This window comes from Procambarus clarkii, chromosome 18, assembly GCF_040958095.1.
Source record: "Procambarus clarkii isolate CNS0578487 chromosome 18, FALCON_Pclarkii_2.0, whole genome shotgun sequence".
In the NCBI taxonomy this organism is placed as follows: domain Eukaryota; kingdom Metazoa; phylum Arthropoda; class Malacostraca; order Decapoda; family Cambaridae; genus Procambarus; species Procambarus clarkii.
In genome coordinates, this window is record NC_091167.1 from 31,416,252 (window position 1) to 31,437,829 (window position 21,578).

At 41.5% G+C, this 21,578-nt stretch overlaps 1 protein-coding gene across 1 annotated transcript in view; it reads left to right on the forward strand.

Annotated features, from left to right (window-relative positions):
* Positions 1–21,329, forward strand: part of LOC138365861 (Krueppel-like factor 4) — a 32,422-nt gene extending 11,093 nt beyond the window's left edge. Inside the window, exon 5 of the mRNA XM_069326462.1 lies at positions 17,652–21,329. Within this exon, the coding sequence (XP_069182563.1) occupies positions 17,652–19,138 (1,487 nt within the window). The 3' untranslated portion in view covers positions 19,139–21,329. The remainder of the gene's footprint in view (positions 1–17,651) is intronic.
* Positions 21,330–21,578: the final 249 nt, after the last annotated feature.

The window sequence follows — 21,578 nt, forward strand, 5'->3', positions numbered from 1 at the left end:
TGAATGAGATTGGGTAGTTATAAATAGGCACTGACTCGTATGGGCAAATAGGCCTTCTGCAGTTATCTTTATTGCTATGTTATTATTTTCAACATCAAATACTGTTATCATTTCCCTTCCCTCCATTTGGTAGTTTAATTCCATGTGGCATGTAAAATTTTTTTATCATTGTCATGTCTAGTAATTTAAGGTAACGTTTCCTTATTTTTCATAATCTCAATTGTGTTAGGTACTGATAACAGATTACGTCTAAATAGTAATAGTAATTACGTCTAGTAATAGTCTATTTTGTGGGGGGGGGAACAGCCACTTGTCCTCTCCCTCCTTCCCTCCCCCCTACCCCATCCTTACCTAAAACTACGCAGTGTCATCTGGTCTTGCATAGTCTGTCTTGCCCCTCCCCGCCGACGCTCGACCCCCCCCCCCACCCCTTCCCTCCCAGCTCGACCCCTCCCAAACCCCTCATTCCCTGCTGCTCCATCAACCACACTATCATGAAAACAGTTGTAAGAATCGTAATTGTTCCCAAAGTTTGATTCACATGGACTCGGGCCAGAGAATAATCTCAGTCGACGCGTGTGAAAAATCGCTAGCAAGTTCTGAACAAAAGGGCACTGCGTCTAGGCCAAGCAGCCCTTGTTAACTAAGTGAATTTTCTTATATTTCTCCGATAGCTTTGTTTCATGAGTTTAAATCTGTGACCTCTTGTTCTTGAAGTTCCGAGTCTCAGGAATTCTTCCCTATCAACTTTATCGATTCCTGTTACTATTTTGTATGTAGTGATCATATCGCCTCTTTTTCTTCTATCTTCTAGTTTTTGCATATTTAATGCCTTTAACCTCTCCTCGTAGCTCTTGTCCCTTTAGTTCAGGGAGCCACTTAGTGGCATGTCGTTGCACCTTTTCCAGTTTGTTGGTGTGCTTCTTAATATATGGGCACCATACAACCGCTGCATATTCCAGCTTTGGTCCTACAAAAGTCGTGAACAATTTCTTTATTATTTCTCCATCCATGTATTTAAAAGCAATTCTGAAGTTAGAAAGTGTAGCATAGGCTCCTCGCACAATGTTCTTAATATGGTCTTAATATTTGTCTCCGTGAGTGCAAGCAATGTCTGGTGTCTGCAGCTGTATTACATCACTTAACTCAAGTATCTTCGATCTCACTCCATCTACATTGGTGTATACTATTTTCAGGAACATGTTCCCCCTCTCCTTGTTCTTCACTACCCCTCTCTCTCTAGCAATTTTGTGTGTATATAAATGTGTATTTACTATTAGTATCTGCAGAATCGAGCTATTTTAGCTCTTAGACCCCTATTTTAGCTCTTTGGCCCCTAATTTAACTCTTTGGCCCGGAAACAAATGGACAGATTTTCTTTCACTCTGATGCTCTGTTCACCTAACAGTAAATAGGTACCTGAGAGTTAGACAGCTCCTACGGGTGGATTCCTGGGGATGCGTATGTGTTAGAAATATATGTAGTAGACATAATAGAGAAAAATAAATTGGTTAGAAAGGCGGGGTCCAAGAGCTAATAGCTCTATTTTGCAAATGCAAATAGTAAATACACATACATTCGTGCGCGCGTCACAGTCAACATATTACGGAACATTCTGAATTTGTGTGATCTTATGTGATGTGTTTTGTGATCTTAGATCTTATCACTCTTTCAAAGATGTTGGTTGTGTGATGTTAGTGCTATCGGCCTTCAAAATTTGCTTCTGCTGTTTTCCCTGGAGGAGGATAGCACTCCCTTTGAGGAGTGCTATCTGCTGTTTTTAGTATGTCAGGGATAACACCACTATCTTAGCTCCGTCTCGAAAAAAAATGCTTAGTGCCTGCGATATTGTTTTGTTTACAATTCTTTATGAATATGGAGTTCCAGGAAACAGGACACTGGCGCTGAGTGCAGAGGCATACTGTCTATGGCAACTTCAACATAAAGTGGGGCTAAGGTGATATCTGATATGACTTTACGGCGGTATTACATTCATGAAGAAATAGTTTTGGGTAATCAATCTTCAGTGTGTTTAGGGAAGCATTGAAAACTGAATCGTACTCATATACATTGGACATGTATATGAGTGGGATTGGGTGGTTATAGATAGGAGCTGCCTCGTATGGGTCAATAGGCCTTCTGCCTTTACCTTTGTTCTTACTGTACTGTTGCATTACTATTTCGCTCATTTTTATTATCCGTGAAAGTTCCATCTCCCTTTAGCTGGGGTCTGATACTAGATGTAGTTTTTGTTCGAGATTTTGCGTCGAGGAATCTGAAATATTTTTTCTCCTATTTCTCTGATGGCCTTCTGCACTTTGCCTCTCCTGCCATGGATACAAAATTATTTATTTTTCTGTATTTGTCCTGGAAATTTTAAATAACATCAGTTTTATGTCGCCATTACTTAACTATGAACAAGAATTTCTTTAGTTTGTTAAAATATCTGAAGATAATTTTCTTACTGTCTAATGGGACACAAATCAGATAGCTGGTCCTGAAATATTTTATCCAAGATAATTAACTTTTAAAGCGACTCCTTTGAGAATACTTTTCAGTGAGTCACTCCAGACAGGAACATTTCCACTAAAAGTGACTACCTGTCACAACCCCTGTCACTGTCACAACCCCTGTCAATGTCACAACCCGTCACTGTCACAACCCTTGCCCCTGTCACAACCCCTGTCACTGTCACAACCCCTGTCACTGTCACAACCCCTGTCACTGTCACAACCCCTACCGCTGTCACAACCCCTGCCACTGTCACAACCCCTGCCACTGTCACAACCCCTGCCACTGTCACAACCCCTGCCGCTGTCACAACCCCTGCCACTGTCACAACCCCTGCCACTGTCACAACCCCTGCCACTGTCACAACCCCTGTCACTGTCACAATCCCTGTCACTGTCACAACCCCTGTCACTGTCACAACCCCTGTCACTGTCACAACCCCTGTCACTGTCACAACCCCTGCCACTGTCACAACCCCTGCCGCTGTCACAACCCCTGCCGCTGTCACAACCCCTGCCACTGTCACAACCCTTCTCACTGTCACAATCCCTGTCACTGTCACAACCCCTGTCACTGTCACAACCCCTGTCAGTGTCACAACCCCTGTCACTGTCACAACCCCTGCCGCTGTCACAACCCCTGCCGCTGTCACAACCCCTGCCGCTGTCACAACCCCTGCCACTGTCACAACCCTTCTCACTGTCACAATCCCTGTCAGTGTCACAACCCCTGTCACTGTCACAACCCCTGTCAGTGTCACAACCCCTGTCACTGTCACAACCCCTGTCACTGTCACAATCCCTGTCACTATCACAACCCCTGCCACTGTCACAACCCCTGCCACTGTCACAACCTCGAACTTGGCCTATTTTGATCGGCTGTGATTAATGTGCAAGTTACATAATGGATCACATGGTATTTATTATCTTTCTCTCAATTTATTTTATTGGAATGTTGATTTTTATGACAATATACAATTTCTAATATCTTTGCCTCGTCTTTCACTTATTCACTAAGGATTCATACTTTGATTGGGTCTCTGTAGTCCTGTGAGAGTTCCTTCTCAACTCTCAATCAAGAAATCTTGGGTTGGAATCCTGGTTGCGACAGAAATAATTGGGCACGTTTCTTCTCGCGCAATGCCTCTGTTCACCTAGTACTAAATATGTACCCGGAGGTCACTGTTGCAGAGTTGCATCTTGGGGAAGGTCAGTAATTTGAATGCAAGCGATGAGTCACAATAACGTGGCTAAAGTATGTTGACCAGACCACACACTAGAAGGTGAAGGGACGACGACGATTTGATTGTTGCCGCCTAAGGCGGCTAGTTTATTGTGCACCCCATACTCATCCTGTGAGCGGTAGCGCAAAAGCATTCCAGAGGGCACAAAAGGTATTTATCAGACCTCATCTTAGATTATTACATAAGCAATTTCATCTATCCTTCACACCTTATAGTTACAATGTCAGCTAGTTACAGAGAAAGTGCTATTACAAGAGCTATATATTTACAGTAAGTCATCATACATTAATGGTAGGTCTTGTCGTTAATACATAATAGTTTGGCCAATGGGGATATTACAGTCATAGGGGAGCTTCTGTTTATTATTAGTCCTCACAATACACTACTTGTTTCTGAATCTAATATGTCGTTCATCTACTGGAAGCGAAATGTGGATACAGTGCAAGGATTTCAGGTAATTTATCCATGGTAATGAGATAGGTTGCCATATCATACAGAGTGAGCTTAGATTTATCTCTAAATGGCTCAATTTTACTACAATCCAAGAGATAGTGTTCGAGTGTATGTCCCTGTCTTTGTCCACACACTTTACACTTTACTTCATCTAGATCCCTATACAAGCCGAACTGCCAGAGATGCGTGTAGCCAAGTCTTATACGAGCTGTGACAACATCTGTTAGTCTACTGACTTTGTTACTTGCCCCATACACATGTTTTACTTCACACATTTCATTGTGATGAACAATGGACCTGCTAGTTCCAGTTTGCTACACTGTTCTACTTTCTTTTCATCCAGACGTTCTCGTCTAATGACACTTTTAAGGGACCTATTTGATAACTCAAGATTCTGTTCAATACTGTCTTTATTTACTGCAGCCTTAGCAACGGCGTCAACTTTGTCATGTTCCTGCATGCCAATGTGAGAAGGAATCCACAACATTTTTATATTTACCCTGTTGCTAAGTATTCTTATATATCTACGTCTAGCTTCCAAGACAAGCACGTTATTACTTGATTGCAAACTGTTTATTGCTCGTAGTGAGGATAGGGAGTCAGAAATATTTAAGCTGTCTACTTCAGTGTTGTCAATAATTTCGAGCGCTACCAGTATTGCTACCAACTTGGCTTGCATTGTGGACGCCCAGTTACCAATTCGGATATTCCTTTGAATTGTGCTGCCATCGGGCTGATGAGCAATAACAGCACTTCCTGCCCTCCCTGTAGCTGTATTGAGTGATCCGTCAGTGTATATGGTCTGTGCAATGTTGTTTTCAGCTTGTATATTGTGAATGTGTTCTATGGTGCTTAATTTAGCAGCAAGCTGAGCATGAGGGTTGTTTGTGATTAGTTTCTTGGTGGGGTATGCAGGGGTCAGGATGTCAAAAGGTACTATCTGCCAGGGTGGAAGGAAGTGCTGTACTCTTTCATCTGTATATACATCGTGCAGTCCCATCATTTTAATATGAGTGGCTGTTCTTTGAATCCATTTACACTCGCTAGTTCCATTTCGTATGTGTTCTAACAGTACAACTGACACAATGTTGTTTTTGTTATCACGCAGCAGCTTTAGTCCCATCATGAGATTAATTTCAAATATTCTATCTCTAATGCTAAGTATATTTCGTTCTTTCCGCATGTTGAGAACTTTGGTAGTTATAGGACAGCCAAGTATAATTCTGAGTGCTTCATTTTGCATTTTTTTCAGTCTATCAATACTTTTGCCATTCTGCAGGACCAAAGCTGGTGCATGATAGTCTATCAGAGTCCTTATATACGCTAAATACATCATTCTTGCTAGTCTAATATTAACACCATATTTCGGGCTGTACCCCACTACAGTTCTGAGAGCCTTGAGTCTGTCTCTACATTGTTGATGTAACTTATTGACTGCAGTTGAGGTACAAGGGATAGAGACACCAAGGTATTTGAAAGAAGAGACATAGTCTATTGGTATGTTATCTATCTTAAGTTTTCGAACTTATACTTATTATTATCGGACTTCATTATCGGTCTTAAGTCTCAAGTCGATTGTGACAATCGACTTGAGAATGGTCCAGGACGGACCGAAACGTCATCGTCCCTTCACCTTCTAGTGTGTGGTCTGGTCAACAATCAGTAGTTTGACCTTGGGGAAGGGGGGGGGGCGTCACCTCCACATAAACATGAAGTACTGGATGTATATATATATACACAAAATAAATTTGTTTACCTTCTCATTTTGTTGTTTTATTTCCCCCGAGTTTTATATTGTGGCGCTTGAAATTAAGCTCTCAAGGAATATGAACTTTTAATTGTGGTAAAGATACCCCAGTTCAAGTTCAAGGAAGTTTATTGAGGTAATGAAATACAGAACATCTCAAAGGGATAGTGTAGCGTATGCTATTGCTACCCTCATCTATTTAAGGTCCGTCAAGGGGGGCTCACAAAGCCATATATTACACAAATAAATATTAATCATATTTTACATGTCACATAACAATAGTAGCCATATGGTATACTGTGATTACGTATTGATTATGCTGCATCTGTCATTTCTTGTTTTGGTCGATTTAACAATTTGGAAACGGTACAAAATGAAGCCATGAGAATAATCTTGGCCTGTCTAAGAAATGCAATGATTGAGATAATGACGATGGAATTGAAGCGTATTTGGGATAAAATTTCTGGTATATATGTAGCTCCGGTGATTAGATTAATGAGAGGCGGAGGGTCTAATGAATTAATCCTCTTACTTCAAAAGGAACACACTTCAACTGTATGGCGTTCTTCGCTGTTCCTTTGCATGCATGGGGCGTCGCACAGGGGGTTCGGTTCCAAGTGGTAGATTTTGTGGTAGATTTTGGTGTTTCTAGGGCTTCGTTCGAACGTCTTCTGGCTTCAATGCTCTTCTTCCTTCTGTTTTTAATGTTTTCCGACGAGTTTGGATCGGTGGCTTCCTTGGGTTTCGTGGTGGTCTTGCTTCTCGTAGATATGGCAGCGTTGGTGGTCAAGGTCGTGGGTGTGGTGTCCAGGAGGAAATCTTTGGGACCGTAGTTGCACTTCTGTTGAAGAGGGGGGCATGGTGTTCTAACCGAGAGTTCTTCTTATGATGAGTCGGATGCATCGAAAGCAGAGGCGGTGAAGGAAGAGAGGTATCGGGTCCTGTAGTTGAGAGGCGGGGCGACCGCCTATACCCTTTTTTTGAGAGGGGGGGAGGAGTAAAGAGGATCGAGAGGCATAGGTTAAGGGAACTTTAAAAGTGGGAAATTCAGTGAAGGTTATCGGGAGACATCTCCTGTCACGTAGGGTGCAGTCGCACCTCCACAGATCTCCAGTATCAGCTAATGATACTGGTAATGGCTCAAAAGGGCCACCACTTACGGGCTATTCATGCCCGTGCCATCTGTTGGGTGGCTTAATCTTCATCAATGAAGGTTATGAAAGCAGGCGGGCTGTCCGCCTTGCTGACACGATGTGTGGGGTGTTGGCAGCTAAGCTAAGCTTGTTCTCTTGTCAGGGAGCTGTGATTGTGTGAGAGGTTCTTTACATGTGTTTCAGCATATATGGATGTCTATAGATTAGTACTGTGTAGCACTCATATATATACACCCTCCGATGCTTCCACACAGGTTGTTCTGTTTAATTAGGAAGTTCTGTTGTCTATAAAGCTGCAGAGTAGCAGTAAATATCTGTGGGAGTCCTAGCTCAAATACATATATATATATATATATATATATATATATATATATATATATATATATATATATATGTATATATATATATATATATATATGCGAACAAGCCAGAATGGTCCCCTGGACAATATGCAACTGAAAACTCACACCCCAGAAGTGACTCGAACCCATACTCCCAGAAGCAACGCAACTGGTATGTACAAGACGCCTTAATCCACTTGACCATCACGACCGGACATAATGAGGTGATAGCCGAGGCTATTTGAACCACCCCACCGCCGGCACTCGGATAGTTATCTTGGGCATAGCATTTTACCAAATCACCTCATTCTTAGGGGCACACGTGAGGAACACAAATGCGAACAAGCCAGAATGGTCCCCTGGACAATATGCAACTGAAAACTCACACCCCAGAAGTGACTCGAACCCATACTCCCAGAAGCAACGCAACTGGTATGTACAAGACGCCTTAATCCACTTGACCATCACGACCGGACATAATGAGGTGATAGCCGAGGCTATTTGAACCACCCCACCGCCGGCACTCGGATAGTTATCTTGGGCATAGCATTTTACCAAATCACCTCATTCTTAGGGGCACACGTGAGGAACACAAATGCGAACAAGCCAGAATGGTCCCCTGGACAATATGCAACTGAAAACTCACACCCCAGAAGTGACTCGAACCCATACTCCCAGAAGCAACGCAACTGGTATGTACAAGACGCCTTAATCCACTTGACCATCACGACCGGACATAATGAGGTGATAGCCGAGGCTATTTGAACCACCCCACCGCCGGCACTCGGATAGTTATCTTGGGCATAGCATTTTACCAAATCACCTCATTCTTAGGGGCACACGTGAGGAACACAAATGCGAACAAGCCAGAATGGTCCCCTGGACAATATGCAACTGAAAACTCACACCCCAGAAGTGACTCGAACCCATACTCCCAGAAGCAACGCAACTGGTATGTACAAGACGCCTTAATCCACTTGACCATCACGACCGGACATAATGAGGTGATAGCCGAGGCTATTTGAACCACCCCACCGCCGGCACTCGGATAGTTATCTTGGGCATAGCATTTTACCAAATCACCTCATTTTACCAAATCACCTCAAATCACCTAACTATCCGAGTGCCGGCGGTGGGGTGGTTCATATAGCCTCGGCTATCACCTCATTATGTCCGGTCGTGATGGTCAAGTGGATTAAGGCGTCTTGTACATACCAGTTGCGTTGCTTCTGGGAGTATGGGTTCGAGTCACTTCTGGGGTGTGAGTTTTCAGTTGCATATTGTCCAGGGGACCATTCTGGCTTGTTCGCATTTGTGTTCCTCACGTGTGCCCCTAAGAATGAGGTGATTTGGTAAAATGCTATGCCCAAGATAACTATCCGAGTGCCGGCGGTGGGGTGGTTCAAATAGCCTCGGCTATCACCTCATTATGTCCGGTCGTGATGGTCAAGTGGATTAAGGCGTCTTGTACATACCAGTTGCGTTGCTTCTGGGAGTATGGGTTCGAGTCACTTCTGGGGTGTGAGTTTTCAGTTGCATATTGTCCAGGGGACCATTCTGGCTTGTTCGCATTTGTGTTCCTCACGTGTGCCCCTAAGAATGAGGTGATTTGGTAAAATGCTATGCCCAAGATAACTATCCGAGTGCCGGCGGTGGGGTGGTTCAAATAGCCTCGGCTATCACCTCATTATGTCCGGTCGTGATGGTCAAGTGGATTAAGGCGTCTTGTACATACCAGTTGCGTTGCTTCTGGGAGTATGGGTTCGAGTCACTTCTGGGGTGTGAGTTTTCAGTTGCATATTGTCCAGGGGACCATTCTGGCTTGTTCGCATTTGTGTTCCTCACGTGTGCCCCTAAGAATGAGGTGATTTGGTAAAATGCTATGCCCAAGATAACTATCCGAGTGCCGGCGGTGGGGTGGTTCAAATAGCCTCGGCTATCACCTCATTATGTCCGGTCGTGATGGTCAAGTGGATTAAGGCGTCTTGTACATACCAGTTGCGTTGCTTCTGGGAGTATGGGTTCGAGTCACTTCTGGGGTGTGAGTTTTCAGTTGCATATTGTCCAGGGGACCATTCTGGCTTGTTCGCATTTGTGTTCCTCACGTGTGCCCCTAAGAATGAGGTGATTTGGTAAAATGCTATGCCCAAGATAACTATCCGAGTGCCGGCGGTGGGGTGGTTCAAATAGCCTCGGCTATCACCTCATTATGTCCGGTCGTGATGGTCAAGTGGATTAAGGCGTCTTGTACATACCAGTTGCGTTGCTTCTGGGAGTATGGGTTCGAGTCACTTCTGGGGTGTGAGTTTTCAGTTGCATATTGTCCAGGGGACCATTCTGGCTTGTTCGCATTTGTGTTCCTCACGTGTGCCCCTAAGAATGAGGTGATTTGGTAAAATGCTATGCCCAAGATAACTATCCGAGTGCCGGCGGTGGGGTGGTTCAAATAGCCTCGGCTATCACCTCATTATGTCCGGTCGTGATGGTCAAGTGGATTAAGGCGTCTTGTACATACCAGTTGCGTTGCTTCTGGGAGTATGGGTTCGAGTCACTTCTGGGGTGTGAGTTTTCAGTTATATATATATATATATATATATATATATATATATATATATATATATATATATATATCATGGGCTTGTCTCATGTGATTCCTAGGGGCACCAGATTGAAGATGGCATGTCAAACGCCTCGTCAGCTTGGTCGACGTCATACCTATGTACTTACATTGAAGGTTACATCCTTCGTGGGGGCAAGTGTACATGTATACAACGCTTGACTGCTGTAGAGGGTTCTCCGTCGGCTTCGGGCTGTTTTTGATAAGGAGTTCGGAAGTCTTCTTGGTTTTGTAGAATATTATCAGGTTTATGTTTTGGTTAGGAGTAGTGCTTTTTACTCCTTTACGCTCTATAGTAAATCTCTAGTAATACAAATCTATAGTAATACACTCTATAGTAAATCACTTCTTTTCTTCACCTTAAAAGTACGAAAATGAGTTTTGGAGAACTCCTATTCCAATATATATATATATATATATATATATATATATATATATATATATATATATATATATAACTTTAGAACACTTTCCCACCAGGAGACTCGAACCCTAGCCAGCACAGAAGCCTTCCAGCAACTGGCATAACAGGTACGCCTTAACCCGCTCCACCACCTGCTCAGACCCTTAAAAGAGATGGTAATTTCGAAGTATTTATATACCCCAAAGATCACCACCTCCCAAGAGGTGGATTATATATATATATATATATATATATATATGTCGTACCTAGTAGCCAGAACTCACTTTTTGGCCTACTATACAAGGCCCGATTTGCCTAATAAGCCAAGTTTTCCTGAATTAATATATTTTCTCTATTTTTTTTCTTATGAAATGATAAAGCTACCCATTTCATTGTGTATGAAGTCAATTTTTTTTTATTGGAGTTAAAATTAACGTAGATATATGACCGAACCTAACCAACCCTACCTAACCTAACCTAACCTATCTTAATAGGTTAGGTTAGGTTAGGTGGCCGAAAAAGTTAGGTTAGGTTAGGTTAGGTAGGTTAGGTCGTCGAAAAACAATTAATTCATGAAAACTTGGCTTATTAGGCAAATCGGGCCTTGAATAGTAGGCAGAGAAGTGCGTTCTGGCTACTAGGTACGACATATATATATATATATATATATATATATATATATATATATATATATAAAAGAAAAGTATATATATATATATATATATATATATATATATATATATATATATATATATATATATGTCGTACCTAGTAGCCAGAACTCACTTCTCAGCCTACTATGCAAGGCCCGATTTGCCTAATAAGCCAAGTTTTCATGAATTAATATTTTTTTGTCGACCTAACCTACCTAACCTAACCTAACCTTGCTTTTTTTGGCTACCTAACCTAACCTTACCTATATATATAGGTTAGGTTAGGTTAGGTAGGGTTGGTTAGGTTCGGTCATATATCTACGTTAATTTTAACTCCAATAAAAAAAAATTGATCTCATACATAGTGAAAAGGGTAGCTTTATCATTTCATAAGAAAAAAAATATAGTAAATATATTAATTCAGGAAAACTTGGCTTATTAGGCAAATCGGGCCTTGAATAGTAGGCTGAGAAGTGAGTTCTGGCTACTAGGTACGACATATATATATATATATATATATATATATATATATATATATATGTCGTACCTAGTAGCCAGAACGTACTTCTCAGCCTACTATGCAAGGCCTGATTTGCCTAATAAGCCAAGTTTTCCTGAATTAATATATTTTCTCAATTTTTTTTCTTATGAAATGATAAAGCTACCCATTTCATTATGTATGAGGGCAATTTTTTTTATTGGAGTTAAAATTAACGTAGATATATGACCGAACCTAACCAACCCTACCTAACCTAACCTAACCTATCTTTATAGGTTAGGTTAGGTTAGGTAGCAGAAAAAATTAGGTTAGGTTAGGTTAGGTAGGTTAGGTAGTGGAAAAAACATTAATTCATGAAAACTTTGCTTACTAGGCAAATCGGGCCTTGCATAGTAGGCTGAGAAGTGCGTTCTGGCTACTAGGTACGACATATATATATATATATATATATATATATATATATATATGTCGTACCTAGTAGCCAGAACGAACTTCTCAGCCTACTATGCAAGGCCCAATTTTCCTAATAAGCCAAGTTTTCATGAAATATTTGTTTTTCGGCTACCTAACCTAACCTAATTTTTTCGGCTACCTAACCTAACCTAACCTATAAAGATAGGCTAGGTTAGGTTAGGTAGGGTTGGTTAGGTTCGGTCATATATCTACATTAATTTTAACTCCAATAAAAAAAATTTACCTAAAACATAATGAAATGGGTAGCTTTATCATTTCATAAGAAAAAAATTAGAGAAAATATATTAATTCAGGAAAACTTGGCTTATTAGGCAAATCGGGCCTTGCATAGTAGGCCGAGAAGTGCATTCTGGCTACTAGGTACGACATATATATATATATATATATATATATATATATATATATATATATATATATATATATATATATATATATATATATATATATATATATATATATTGCGTTGGCAATATGCTGGTAAATCAGGGCTATAGTTGTATGGGCCCCTCTGCGGTTTCTAAACCCATGCTGCCTGGTGTTATATTTCTCTTCCTCTTCCATGTACTTCACAAGTCTCTGGTTATTTTTTCGAATATTTTGCCTGGTACTTCGAGGAGGGATATTGGTCTGTAATTTTCAGTTTGGGATGGGGATTTACCTGGCATTCGGGATTAATCTGATTGATGGAGTGCAATCACTGGTAGGTTGGTTAATATCATCTTATTTATCCTGCTATTGCCCGGCGCCTTGTTCTTGAAACTTATAATTGTTTTATGAACCTCTGCAATGGTTATGCGTTTCATAAGGTGGCAGTCATTGCGAATGTTGTTAAGGTCTATTGTTTGCGTCGGAAGTAGAGTTGCAGTTCTGTTATCGACTTGAGTTGTATTTTCCCTTTCATTAATGGGGCAAAAATTTAGATTTTCTTCCGGGTTTATATTGAATATATTTTCCCAGAACTTCCTGAATTCCTGTTCTTGTTCTCTCTCCTCTTAGAGTTTATTTCCCGAGGCGTCTATCATTTATATGTCTATATCAAGACTCCGCTCCAATATAGAAGCATCAAGAAATATGGACCAATAGGCTTTCTACAAACACTTCTATTCAATACCCATTGTTTCGTGTTCTGTCTTGTGTTGATGAAATTAATACCCTATTAATACCACCTCACCCCATCCACCTCACTCAAATGTAGATATAAAATCGGAGATGCGTAAGTTCTATTCAGTTGTGTATTTGTAAACTAAAGTCTTTGAAAATGTAATAAGTTTTACGAAACGCGCTCGTGTCGCGTCAAACTAGAAATAAAAATGAATTTTGGAGAATTGATTTTTGATTTACCTCCAACAGTGAAAAGAAATGTACGAAAGATTGAGAAAATTCGTGTTAGAATTATTAATCTTACTTTTTCGGTCATATTTAATAATATATATATATATATATATATATATATATATATATATATATATATATATATATATATATATATATATATATATATATATATATATATATATATGTGTCGTACCTAGTAGCCAGAACGCACTTCTCAGCCTACTATGCAAGGCCCGATTTGCCAAATAAGCCAAGTTTTACTGAATTAATATATTTTCTCTAATTTTTTTCTTATGAAATGATAAAGCTACCCATTTCATTATGTATGAGGTCAATTTTTTTTTATTGGAGTTAAAATTAACGTAGATATATGACCGAAACTAACCAACCCTACCTAACCTAACCTAACCTATCTTTATAGGTTAGGTTAGGTTAGGTAGCCCAAAAAGTTAGGTTAGGTTAGGTAGTCGAAAAACAATTAATTCATGAAAACTTGGCTTATTAGGCAAATCGGGCCTTGCATAGTAGGCTGAGAAGTGCGTTCTGAGAAATTATATATATATATATATATATATATATATATATATATATATATATATATATAATTTCTAAAGCGTGTTGCCATAAACCTTGTTTGTTACCTTCAACTCGTGGTGGAAAAATATTCTTGTGACCCATTTTGCCTATTTGTTTTCCCCCCCACGACGGACCCAAGTCAACAGAGGCGCTCTCAAGACTGCTTGGCTGGCCGGTTAAGCAAATTAATAAGACGTTGACCAAACCACACACTAGAAGGTGAAGGGACGACGACGTTTCGGTCCGTCCTGGACCATTCTTACAATCGACTTGAGAATTGTCCAGGACGGACTGAAACGTCGTCGTCCCTTCATTTTCTAGTGTGTGGTTTGGTCAACATATTTCAGCCACGTTATTGTGACTTCTCGTCTGAAAATTAATAAGAGGTTTTGTCGAGTGCTTGTTTGGTGCAGGAGTCGTCGGTGAACCTGCTCCAGGCAGTAGCAATAGTGAAATGGGAAGAGACAATTTAATGTCCGATGCTGACAAACAGGGTTGTCAGCATCGGACAAATGGAAGACAAATATACATACAAAAATGATGAAACATAAGAACATAAGAAGGCAGTTAACTGTAGAAGGCGTATTGGCCCATACGTGGCAGCTCCTATTTATATCCACCCCAATCTCATTCATATATATGTCTAACCTTCGCTTGAAACAATCAAGGGATGCAGACGAGGAGTCACAATAACGTGGCTGAAATATGGTGACCAAACCACACACTAGAAAGTGAAGGGACGACGACGTTTTGGTCCGTCCTGGACCGTTCTTACAATCGACTTGAGAATTGTCCAGGACGGACCGAAACGTCGTCGTCCCTTCACTTTCTAGTGTGTGGTTTGGTCAACAATCAAGGGATCCTACTTCTATTATGTTACCTTACCTTGAGGTTACCTTGAGGTGCTTCCGGGGCTTAGCGTCCCCGCGGCCCGGTCGTCGACCAGGCTTCCTGGTTGCCGGACTGATCAACCAGGCTGTTGGACGCGGCTGCTCGCAGCCTGACGTATGAGTCACAGCCTGGTTGATCAGGTATCCTTTGGAGGTGCTTATCCAGTTTTCTCTTGAACACTGTGAGGGGTCGGCCAGTTATGTCCCTTATGTGTAGTGGAAGCGTGTTGAACAGTCTCGGACCTCTGATGTTGATAGAGTTCTCTCTCAGAGTACCTGTTGCACCTCTGTTTTTCAATACCTGCAGGATGTGCAGGTATTCTGCACATCCTGCCATGTCTTCTGGTCTCATGTGATGTTATTTCTGTGTGCAGGTTTGGGACCAGCCCCTCTAATATTTTCCACGTGTAAATTATTATGTACCTCTCCCGCCTGCGCTCAAGGGAGTACAGTTTTAGGCTCTTTAGTCGGTCCCAATAGTTTAGATGTTTTACTGAGTGGATTCTAGCAGTAAAGGATCTCTGCACGCTCTCCAGGTCAGCAATTTCTCCAGCTTTGAAAGGTGCTGTCATTGTGCAGCAGTACTCCACTCTAGAGAGCACAAGCGTTTTGAAAAGTATCATCATCGGTATAGCATCTCTAGTGTGAAAAGTTCTTGTTATCCAACCTGTCATTTTTCTTGCAGTTGTGACGGCTACTTTATTGTGTTCTTTAAAGGTAAGGTCTTCCGACATGAGTACACCCAGATCCTTTACATTGCCTTTTCGTTCTATGTTATGATTTGCCTGAGATTTGTACGTGGTTTCCGTTTTTATATTTTCATTTTTTCCATAGCGCATGAGCTGGAACTGATCTTCGGTAAACACCATATTATTTTCTGTAACCCATAGAAAGACCTGATCTACATCTGACTGGAGGTTCGCCGTGTCCTCTATGTTGCCTACTCTCATGAAGATCCTAGTGTCATCTGCAAAGGATGATACAGTGCTATATGTTGTGTTCTTGTCTATGTCCGATATGAGGATGAGAAAAAGTACTGGAGCAAGCACAGTACCCTGGGGGACTGAGCTCTTCACGGTTGATGGGCTGAATTTTATTTTGTTGACTATTACACATTGGGTTCTGTTGGTCAGGAAATTGTAGATCCATTTGCCTATTTTTCCGGTAATTCCTTTTGAACGCATTTTATGTGCAATAACACCATGGTCACATTTATCAAAAGCTTTTGCGAAATCTGTGTAAATTACATCAGCGTTTTGTTTGTCTTCCATAGCATCTAATGCTATATCATATTGGTCCAGCAACTGCGACAGGCAAGAGCGCCCTGTTCTGAAACCATGTTGTCCGGGGTTATGGAGATGCTGTGATTCCATGTATTTTGTGATCTTACTTCTTAGCACTCTCTCAAAAATTTTTATGATGTGCGATGTTAGTGCTATCGGCCTGTAATTTTTTGCCTCTGCCTTATTTCCTCCTTTATGAAGTGGTGCTATCTCTGCTGTTTTTAGTATATCAGGAATAACGCCAGTATCTAGGCTTTGTCTCCACAGAATGTGGAGGGCCTGCGATAGTGGTTTTTTACATTTCTTTATGAATATGGAGTTCCAAGAATCCGGGTCTGGTGCAGAGTGCATAGGCATACTGTTATGGCTTCTTCAAAATCCAGTGGGATAGGGTGACGTCTGATATATGATTTGATGTTGGTATTATATCCATGAAAAATTCATTTGGGTTATCAATCTTTAGTGTGTATAGTGGCTTGCTGAAAACAGAGTCGTACTGCTTCCTCAGTAGCTCGCTCATTTCTTTGTTGTCATCGGTGAAAGTTTCATCTCCCTTTCGCAGGGGCCCGATACTAGATGTGGTTTTTTATCTTGATTTTGCATAGGAGAAAAAATACTTCGGATTTCTCTCTATTTCACTGACTGCCTTTTGCTCTCTTTGCCTCTCCTGGGTTTTGTATGATTCTTGTAGCTTCCGTTCAATGTTTCGGTAATTGGTTCCACAAATCAACAACCCTGTTACCAAACCAGTATTTACTCAGGCCTTTCCTGAGTTTAAACTTATCCAATTTATATGCATTGTTTTGTGTTCTACTTGTGATTATACTTTTAATACCCTATTAATAGTCCCTTTGTTATGCCCATTTATCATGCACGTCTATCTTGTCACCCATACTTCCTCGCCTTCCTACAGAATGTAAATTAGGCTTTGCCAATCTTTCTTCATATGACGGGTTTTTAATTTGCGGGATTAACTCTCATCCTACATTGGAAGCGTTCTAGTGAATTTATATCCATTCTATAGTATTGCAACAAAACTGAACTGCAAAAGATAAACTGAACTGCCCATAATCTAAATGGGGCCTAACCAGAGCAAGCTATGGCTAAAGAACAACACCAGGTGTCTTATAACTATCGCTTCGATAAATAAACCAGTGCCCTATTTGGCTTGAGTGAAGGAGGAGGAGGAAGAGACAGTGCTCGGGAATAACGATCCATGGAATAAATTTGTCAAGAAAATTAATGTGATGATTTGATTCGTAAATTTGTAAATTACAACTCTGCTGCCGTGGATGTATTAAGAGATGACCAGTGAAAAGGCCGTCTTTTTGGACCCCATTTTGTTTTATTTTACCACTTGCTCTATATTGTTCCGTCAAGGCTTATGACGGAACTCCACTCTGAGAGAAGGGGAAATAGAGGGTACTGATAACGTTGTAAGGGACAAGTTTTAAAGTTTGTTTTTTCTCCAGCAGATACACTGACAAACGGCCCCTCGTATTTCAACAGTACCAACGTGAGCGAAGCTCCAGATGTGCAGGATATCGGTCTTCAGTACTCGACTGGCAACCCGACAACGCCTTTTCCTTCTAGCCATAATTACACCAGCAGTCATTTCGGCCACAACTCTGTTGCAAGTCCTACTTCCCAAGTCTTCCACGACTCTGACAGTTCTGGTTATTCTTCGCCCAGCCCGGGGGCGATCTCCGCAGCGAGCATATCGCCCCGGTCGTCCTCTGGTCGACAACCTATGGCCCCGCCGCAAGATCTTGGTGTCTATCATCGGCGCCCAGGACCATCTGGATACCAAACAGACGTGCAGTCAAGAGGTCAGCAATACAGTCACTATTACCAAGAAACTGGCACTTCACCAGCTGCAGGAACCCTGGAAATAGGTGAGTGTGTGTCACCTGGGAGCGATGCTATCGGCAGTTCAGTTGCCACTTGTAGTTCAAATGCCTTGAGCACACCTTCAGCTCCGAGTAACAAGTTACTTCCACCAGTGAGTCGAATGAAGCGACGAAAAGCAATTTTAGAGCCACCTCGTCGATATTCGGGAAATGGTTCTAATTTCCCAGCACCTTCTCAAGAGGCAGTCCAGACATTTCCCCATCCTTCCAGCAGGATGTTCAGTAATGGGCATGTACCGGTATTCAGCCATCCACAAGGGTTACCCTACGTTTATGATTCACCAGCACATTCTTCTACCGCCTCCTTCCCAAGGACAAACGAAAGTCCCAGTTGTCAGCCTTTCACTCATTCATTACACAACTTTCCTCAGTCTCATGGCTCCCCAAGATCACACGTTGGTCAATTTCACTCTCAAACGCCATTCTCCAGTTTTCCCGGAGTAAGCCATCAACCTGGTGCCTCTCCTCACGGTGCCTCTTCACAGGGTGTTAGTTTCCTGCCAAATTCAGTGTCTGGGACTCCAGGTTTCATGTCCAATTCTCATGTTTCTCTCCCTGTTTATTATGGCTCTCCTTATCCCTCCGGTTACACTCCCCAGTTTTACTCTTCTATGCCACCACCACCTTCCCTCAACATGCCCTCTCCACTTCAGAAACAAACGAATCTGGACAATCATAGCCTGGAGAAGAGCAGGAACGCCCAGAGCAGGAACTGCGCCCCTAGAAAATTAGCCAACCTGACACGCTCAGCATCTAGAGTCTTCAACCCGGAGAGGCAGTCGACCTGTGATAAATGTGGGGTTAAAGTTGCATCGTCGGGACACCTTCACCGTCACAGGAATTCCCATGGTGCGGACCGTCGCTTCCGGTGCAGCAACTGCGACTGCGCCTTCAGTCGCCAGGACAACCTGAAGAACCACATGGCTCGGGCCCACGGCATCGGCGAGGTGATTATCAGCAAAAAGAAACGTAAGAAGGACTTAGAGTCGGTAGAGCTTCGGCCTCACACACGTGGGGTCCACGGTTCGAGTCTCCTAGAGCCCAAGTGAATGGAAGTGTAGTTAGGACTTTTAATTTCTAGGAGATGAGAATGGTTAGTGCTGTATGGTAAAGCAACCTCTGCTGCTTTAAAAAGAAATAAGAGATATAGCTTTTAACACTTAAGTGTATTTTTTAAGTTTTTAGAATAACTATTTTAGAATAACAGCCAGACTCAGTCATAACTGGCTGTCTGTTGTGTTGTAATGTTTGACTAAGCTTTGTGTTATGTAAACTGGAGATACAAGTCAAAATTATAATATTTAAGCTACAGAAACTAGCAAATTCAGTCCTGGTGAAAACATAAATTCATCAATATCTTGCATTTTAACAACCCTTTGCTCTGATGATGCTTACAGTACATGAACGCCAACCCCGCACAGACGAGAATGCTACACTAGCTTCGTCTTTCAGGACCGTTTACAAGCGGGTGTGTTTGATGATGATCTTGACCAAACCCAGAAGCCTCTTGTCCTTGTGAGTCGGTGTTCATTTTTGTTTCAACTTGGGAATTCTACTTAGTGGTCTAGGCTTGGTACCATCTTTTAATAATTGTTTATTTGATGATGCAATTTGTGACATATGTGGCTTAAAATTGCCGATCTGAACGGATCTCTTTGATTAATGTGGATCTGGATTGTCATTTTAATTTTATAATAGAGGAATTACTTCTGTGATTATTGTGTGATTTATAACTTGTGAAATATTCTTGTGCCAGAGACAGGTCTTTGTCACCGTACATGTTGCCCAGGGATGTAACCTACAGTCACCTTATTTCGTAGCCAACGATACTGAGACGACTGGATAACTTAACTAAGAACCAAATGACAGTTACTTGATGTGGGTCGTTTGACTATGTTTGCATAACTCTTTGTTCTGTCATTGTCTTTGGGGGAAGACCTAGGTTTGGTGTTGAGTTTAATGCGTCACCCATATGGAAGATTATTAATTAATAAAACTTATACTTTAGTCTTGAACACAGTCCGTGACTTAAATACTCGGTATATATACACAGAAGCAGGTTACACCCTTGTGTATATATTCCTGGTTATTTGAGAGAAGACCTAATATGCATGTATGATTTGAGTGAATTATTAGTTATCATTATTGTTGGAGGATATTTTGGGGTTAAAGTTTGGCTAAATTGTTAATTGTTATTTTTTAAACTGTTTTGTTCATGTTATTTCATTGCATGCTCGCATTGGCTGTATTATTTAACCCTTACGGCTACTAATTTAGTGCTCCCTATGAAATCACGGTACAAATTTTGTTGGCATATATCAAGAGAATGTAAATGGTCATATTTAGGTTCAATTCATTTTGTTGAATATGTAGATATTAAAAGAAGAAGCTTTGCTGTATCCATCTATATTGGGTTAATTAAATACAATTATTCAGTAGTATCGAAGCCTTCAAGCAGCAAGTTTGCCTGAACCAGACTTTGTAAGAACTGATGTTTTGTAAAATGTTTGCCTTAATTCAGATATTCGTAAATTAACTAACCAGTATGGTCGCAAGTAATTTTTGAGTTAATTTGGTATCGTTATGCAACTGTGATTAGCCAAGCCCTGTGAAAATTGGGCAATAAAATTGTCCGCTGCATTAATAGGTAGTCATAAGATATTTTATATGAATTATGTAAGTTTAGAAGCCATGTGCCATGGTTTCTAAACTAGTCATTTTAATTTTTGACTGTCACGCCCTAAGGTTTGGCCCCCCTGTGCGGGTCACGCCCTGAGGTTTGGCCACCCTGTGGGGGTCACGCCCTAAGGTTTGGCCCCCCTGTGGGGGTCATGCCCTAAGGTTTGGCCCCCCTGTGGGGGTCACGCCCTAAGGTTTGGCCCCCTGTGGGGGTCACGCCCTAAGGTTTGGCCCCCCTGTGGGGGTCATGCCCTAAGGTTTGGCCCCCCTGTGGGGGTCACGCCCTAAGGTTTGGCCCCCCTGTGGGGGTCATGCCCTAAGGTTTGGCCCCCCCTGTGGGGGTCACGCCCTAAGGTTTGGCCCCCCCCCCTGTGGGGGTTACGCCCTAAGGTTTGGCCCCCCTGTGGGGGTCAGGAGCGTTCTCGATGTACCAATCCAGGTTGGTCTTCAATGGTGTTTCAGAGTTCTCTATTAGAGAATACTTATCCTGCCATGCATCGACGGCGAGAAATGTTTGTTTGTTAGAAAGTGAAACATTTTCAATAATGTAACTTTATTGCAGATGAGGAGTCACAATAATGTGGCTGAAATATGTTGACCAAACCACACACTAGGAAGTGAAGGGACGATAACGTCCCTTCACTTTCTAGTGTGTGGTTTGGTCAACATGTAACTTTATTTTTTGTATATGAGAAAATGAGACATTTAAAAATGTCTAGTATTATCCATAATTATAAAGAAGTCATTGGTTGTTTTAGAAAATCATTTTCTAATCTTGCAAACAAAATAGTAAAAAAAAAATTGAATAAA